The sequence below is a fragment of the Ochotona princeps genome, chromosome 2 (assembly GCF_030435755.1).
Source record: "Ochotona princeps isolate mOchPri1 chromosome 2, mOchPri1.hap1, whole genome shotgun sequence".
In the NCBI taxonomy this organism is placed as follows: Eukaryota; Metazoa; Chordata; class Mammalia; order Lagomorpha; family Ochotonidae; genus Ochotona; species Ochotona princeps.
Window position 1 is genome coordinate 27185717 of NC_080833.1, and position 5940 is coordinate 27191656.

Genomic DNA, 5940 nt, shown 5'->3' on the forward strand with positions numbered 1-5940 from the left:
GGTGCAGGGGCCTAAGATTTTGGGCCTAAGCCTCTCCTGCTTTTTCCTAGACCACAAGTAGGGAGCTGGATGGAAGTGGAGCAGACAGGACTCAAACTGGTTCCTACAGGGAATGCCAGCACAGCAGACAGCGGCTTTACGTGCCACAGCACCAGCCCCCCAACTTCTACTCTCTACACACTGCAATCAACTACACTGCTCATCCAAAGCCCCTCACCTACTCCACACTCACCTGCACCAGCCCTCACCGTGTCACTGTTTCTGACCCAACCCCCGAGCGTTCCCACTCGGGACCTTTGCACTGGCAGTTTCCACTGCCTTCTCTAGGCTCTTCAAATGGCAGGTTCCTTTTCAGTTTAAATTTCACTTCCTCAGACAACACTTGCCAGAAAAAAACCACCTGTTTTCTAAGTGCCCTGCTTATTTCCTGTTTTATTTGTGTAAAAAGGCTTACTTTGTTTTATCATCAATCTTTTGTGCTTGCATATCAACTCCCTTAGAATAAGACCTTTTTCCATCCCCAAGTGCCTGATACACACTCACAGCTCAAGAATTAACTTGTAGAATTGGATGAGCTGGGTGTGACGTTGGGTCCTCCATCAGAATATCAGTTCCTGTGGCCAGTACTGTGTTCTGGATCCAGCTCCCTGCCAATGTGCCTGAAGGCAGAGGAAGAGGGTCCAAGGGCCCATACCTTCTACAAACACGTGAGAGACCCAGGCAAGTTCCTGGTTTGGCCTGGACAAGTCTTGTCTTGTGACCATTTAGGGGAATGAATGAATGGACAGAAGATCTCTGTCACTCTTCCTTTCAAGTATGTGTGTATGTATTTAAGAATTACCACCTTTGAAATGGATGATCAGTGGCAGGCAGAGACCATGGGCTGGTGGCATGGAGCGCCTACCTGGGTCCAGTAACTCAGGACAACAAAAGACCCATATCCTTGGGGCGTCTTGGCAAGGCTGCTTCCCTTCATTGCCATCTTTCTTCAGTGCCTTATCCAGGAATGGCTCAGGGCCCACCCAGGACACTGAGGACTCTGGGCTGTCGACCCTCGTTAGCCCCTGGTTACCCCTGCTGAGCACACAGAAGGACCATCAATGCCCCAGAGCAAGACCCTTCCTCCAGCCCCTAGTGTTTGGGCCACATTCCCCATCAAGAAAATATGAATCCAAAGGTTGGACAGGAGATTCCAACATGCAGCCAGTTAAAGACCCGGTACCCAGACCTCATGCACACATGGCTGGGCAAGCACGAGGCATGGATTTGTGGCTAGCCAAGTTGGATTTTATGAGAAAATGACCATAACTGAAAAAGCAATGCGGACAACTGGAGAGGGCTCAAGCCAAGCCCATCTCATAATCCTGTCTGAGAAGGGGTTCAGAATCAGTAAACCAAAGGCTCAGATGCAAATGAGGAGACGGGGGACCGTCCTGTGCCCCAAGGCCACAGAGAGATGGGATTCCAGTTTCGTGGGAGGTGGAACCCCAAGAGAGGCAGCTGTGAAGGGGTGTCTGCTGGACACCAGTTTGTGGGTTCGCCCTGCTTCCTTCCTCAGCTCTGGGAAGAGCAGGATGCTGAGAAGCTGGTTCAGGAGAACCCTGGAGGAACCTGAGTTGGGGCTGGAGCTTGCAGAGGGCACAGCCTCCTCACTTGTGACGTTTGGAGGGAAACTCCCGGCGGCCCTTGCCCATGCTGCCGAAGTTGCGAACCCGGTGGATGAGCTGCAGCTGCTGCTCGATGGTGGCGGTGATGTTCACGTCATCCGGGATGTGCACGTAGCGCACGTTCCGGCCTGTCACGAACAGGTCATCCAACTGCACCTGATGACCCCACCGGTCCGTGTAGGTGACTTTGGCCAGGCGGATGTTCATGAAAGCATCCACGTTGTCTATGCGTCCATGGGCCACGCTCTCGTCCCGCAGGTCCACCGTGGTCACCCGGCCCTGGAGGCCTTGCAACAGGATGATGAGACTGTTCTCAGATATGGTCCGCTCCTTCACCGAGTGGCTCAGTGCCATGGTTCCAGGCCAGCAGCTGGTGGCTCCCTGGGGCTGGAACACACACACACCCACACACTGACACACAACGTAAGCTGTAGCAGGCTAGGGGGTTCCACTGCAGGATCACCTCCACTGTGTCCTCAACCCAAGTTCCAGCACCTACCTTCTCAATTGAGGCTGTCAGTGGACACACAGCAATTCATGTATGCCTCTCACAGACTCCTCACACCGCCCCCTTCCCCAAGCCAAGGACTACTTTTGTCTACTTTATGAACAAGGAAGAAGTGATGAGCTGGATTGGAAATGGAGCAGCTGGGACACAAATTGGCGCCAACACAGACACCAGTGCTAGCAGGTGGAGGATTAGACAGTTGAGCCACACAGCACAAGTTCTGTCCTGACTTCCACACCCCAGAGACTGGTTCATTGGGTCTGGGAGATAGAGCCCAGGCTCCCAGTTGCTCCAAGCTCCCTAGGTAATTTCAGTGTGCTGACAAGTTGAAGAACCATGGCTCTAAATTGTGGTTTACACCCTTGCTACTCAGAGCGTGATCCTGTGGCTTAAACCTTATCATCACCTGGGCCCTTATTAAGAAATGCATCCAGCTGGGGTTGGTGCAGTGGTGCAGTAGGCTAGTCCTCCACCTGCAGCACTGGCATCCCATCTTGCTGAGTCTCAACTACTCCCGATCTAGCTCCCTGCTTATGTCCTGGGAAAGCAGCAGAGGATGGCTTATGTTCTTGGGTCCCTGCAACTGTGTGGAAGACCCAGAAGAAGCTCTTGGCTCCTAGATTTGGATTTGGCCAACTCTGGCTGTTGTGATGATCTGGGGCAGTGAACCACAGCATAGAAGAGCTTTCTCTCTGTCTTTCCTTCTTTTTGTAAATGTCTTTCAAAAAAAATCTTATTAAAAAAGAAGAAGAAATGCATCCATCACTGGTCTTTTTCTGACCACCTGAAACAATCTGTTTTAATAAGACCCTCCCCCATCAGCCTCCAAATTAGATGCACATTAAAGCTGGAGATTCACTCAGTGGTTGGCTTAGGCAATTCTCAGTACACACTGTGCACCATCTTCAGACGGGCGGGAGGGTGTGTGTCTGTGAGACCACTCCCCATTCCCGATTCAGCAGGTCAGAGGTGCTGCCCAGGGGATGCTAGGCAGGGATCCAGCTGCCCTGGATGTAGACATTCTGGGAACTGGGAAAAGGTACTACAGACGGACGACCTGATTGGAGGCTCCCTCCACCTGTAAGGCTAAGTCTAGGACAGTTGGCTTTTTGGAGCCTGCTTCCACATTAAGCTACAGGCTAGATGAAGGTACCCACACACTCACTGCCTAGTTCATACTTTGTTCTTGATATGGTATCAATAATACTATGTCCTATTTACGCTTTATTTCCAGAGCCTTGAGTCAAAAGGTACAGGAACTCCTGTCTTCTGAGCCACCCCACTCAGCATTCCCGCCACGGTTATGCAGCGCGGAAAGCCTGTCCGGCCAGCCCGCTGCACTGAGGAAGGGACAGGTCTAATGATCCCAACCTGCGCTCGACCGGAGGTTCGGTGATCAATTCTGCACCACTGGGATAGCCACGGGCCCGTCCTCCAGCCCTTGAGTCGGGACGGAATCCCGAGGCAGCCACTGAGCGTCGCCAAGCTTGTCAGCCCATCGGCAAAGCAGGAGTGAGGAGGCCCCTTGGCTCCCAGAGCAGTAAGGGTGAAGCCACACTCTGTAGTCCGCTAAGTGTGGAAGAAGACCTGGGCCAGGCTCCCACGCCGGCCTAGGGGTTCAGAGTCCCCACTCCCCACTCCTCCCCAGCACAACCCCGACCCGGACCCACCGCGCCGGACTCCTTCCGCTTTCCGCCTTCCGGGTCCCGGTGGCCGCCGCCGCAGGGCTAGCGAGCGCGGGGCTGTGCATCCTCCCTGCAGCTGTCGCTGACCCGAGCAGCCATGGCAACCGCGAAGCCCCGCGCGAGCTAAGAGCGCGTGCGTCCGTGCGTGACGTCAGCGCCGCACGATGAGCCGGAACTACAGCCTCCAGAATGCCGCGCGGGGGGCGGGCGGTGCTTCCGCACCCAGTGCCTGCGTCATGGGATTCCCTCCTTTAAACTCCATGTGTGCGTGCGTAGGTGCATTCATTCATTCATGTATTCATTCATTCGCCGTTCGTCCGTCCATTCATGCGGAGGTCACCTGGAATCCTGCACCTTCCCTGGCTCTGTGCATAGAGGGCCACCAAGATCTGAGGATGCCTCCCGGAGCCGACTGCTGTGCGGGGTGGGGGAGGGATTGATACTTAGAAAAAATTTCATCTGTTTTTATTTGAAAAGTAGAGTGACTGAAACAAAAATTTCCCATCCACTGGTTCATTTTTCTTAAAGTCACAATGAATAGCCTTGTCGAAGTAGCTCACCTTCTCCCAGACCCAATGTCTTCATTAGGAAGGCAAGAGGTAATGTCCACCTGTGAGAATTTTCCGTGGGATCTGAGTGACTGTCCTGAATGTGTACAAACACGTGGTACATGGAACTCCTCACTCACTTGTTCATTCACTGACTTCTGTCTCTTCCCAGAGTCATCTCTCCTCCTCCTCCTCCTTTACAACTACAGAGTGGGGAAGGAGGGAAGGATAAGAGAGCTTCCATCTGCCAGTTTACTCCCCAGATGGCTGCAATAGCTAGTCAGGGCAAAGCCAGAAGCCAGGAGCTTCATCTGCACCTCCCACATGGGTGCAGGGGCCCAAACACTTGGACCATCCTCTGCTGCTTTTTTGAGGCTAATAGCAGGGAGAGGGAGTGGAGCAGCCAGATGTGAACTGGTGCCCATATGAGATGCCAGCATCGCCAGTGGCAGCTTTACCCAGTGTGCTACAGTGCTGGCTTCAAGTCTTTTCTTCTTAACCAGTAATCATAGTCAATTTCATCTCATCCTAAAAGCAAGTCAGCTTTCTCCTCCGTGTGATCTCCACCGATCTTTTACCTTCCATAGTCAAACTCCACATGAAAGGCCTCTATGCCAGCTGTTCCCCAAACGTGATCACTTTTCCAACATCTGTGTGAGGAAGCCAGTGAAATGGCATAGGAGCTACCAGTTGCAACACCTTCACCCCATATGGGTGCTGGTTTGTGTCCCAGTGCTCCACTTCCCATCCAGTTCCCTAATGGTCTGGAAAAGCAGTGGAACATGGCCCAAGTGCCTGGACTCCTACCATGGTAGGTGGGGAAATAGATGAAGCTCCTGGCTTCAGTCTGGCCCAGGCTTGGCCATGACAGCCATCTGGGGAGTGAACCACAACATGGACACTAACTCTCTCTGTCTCTCCCCCACGCTCTCTTTGTAACTCTTAAATAAATAAATAAATCTAAAAAAAAAAAAGTTCTGGAGGCTGTTTTGCTGTGGCTCAATGTGTTAATTGTCTACCCTCTGGTGCCAGCATCCCATATGCGCACCAGTTCATGACCCAGCTGCTCCACTTGCTATCCAGCTTCCTGACTGTGGCCTGAAAAAGCAGTGGAGGGTGATGCAAAGCCTTGGGACCCTGCACCCACGTGGGAGACCTGGAAGAGGCACCTGGCTCCTGGCTTCAGATTGGCTCAGTTGTGGCCATTGTGGCTGCTTGGGGAGTGAACCAGCAGATAGAAAACCTTCTCTAACTTTCCTTCTCTCTGTAAATCTGCTTTTCAAATAAATAAATATTTTAAAAAGCTGTATGCAACTGGCTTTACTTCATGTACTTCAACCAAAAACAATATATTGCCATGGAAGATGGCACAGCTATTGCCAGAGACATCCATATCCCATATCGATTGGAGCATTGTGGAGTCTCGGCTTAACTTCCCTGCTTCAATGCCTGAGACTCAGCAGGTGCTGGCTCCAGTCCTTGGTGCCACCTCACAAAATACCCAGACCTGGCTGCTGTACCCATCAGGGGGG

At 52.5% G+C, this 5940-nt stretch overlaps 1 protein-coding gene across 2 annotated transcripts; it reads right to left on the reverse strand.

Moving 5' to 3' along the window:
- Window positions 1-1265: 1265 nt before the first annotated feature.
- Window positions 1266-3889, reverse strand: LSM10 (LSM10, U7 small nuclear RNA associated). 2 transcript variants are annotated; one of them, XM_004591704.2, is made up of 2 exons: window positions 3846-3889; window positions 1266-2054 (listed from the first exon to the last, which is right to left on the reverse strand). In XM_004591704.2, the coding sequence occupies exon 2, from the start codon at window positions 2019-2021 to the stop codon at window positions 1650-1652; it is 372 nt and encodes a 123-aa protein (XP_004591761.1). In that variant the 5' UTR covers window positions 2022-2054; window positions 3846-3889; the 3' UTR covers window positions 1266-1649. The 2 variants fall into 2 exon arrangements, with proteins under 2 accessions (XP_004591761.1, XP_058534985.1); XM_058679002.1 differs by lacking the exon at window positions 3846-3889 and adding an exon at window positions 3333-3822.
- Window positions 3890-5940: the final 2051 nt, after the last annotated feature.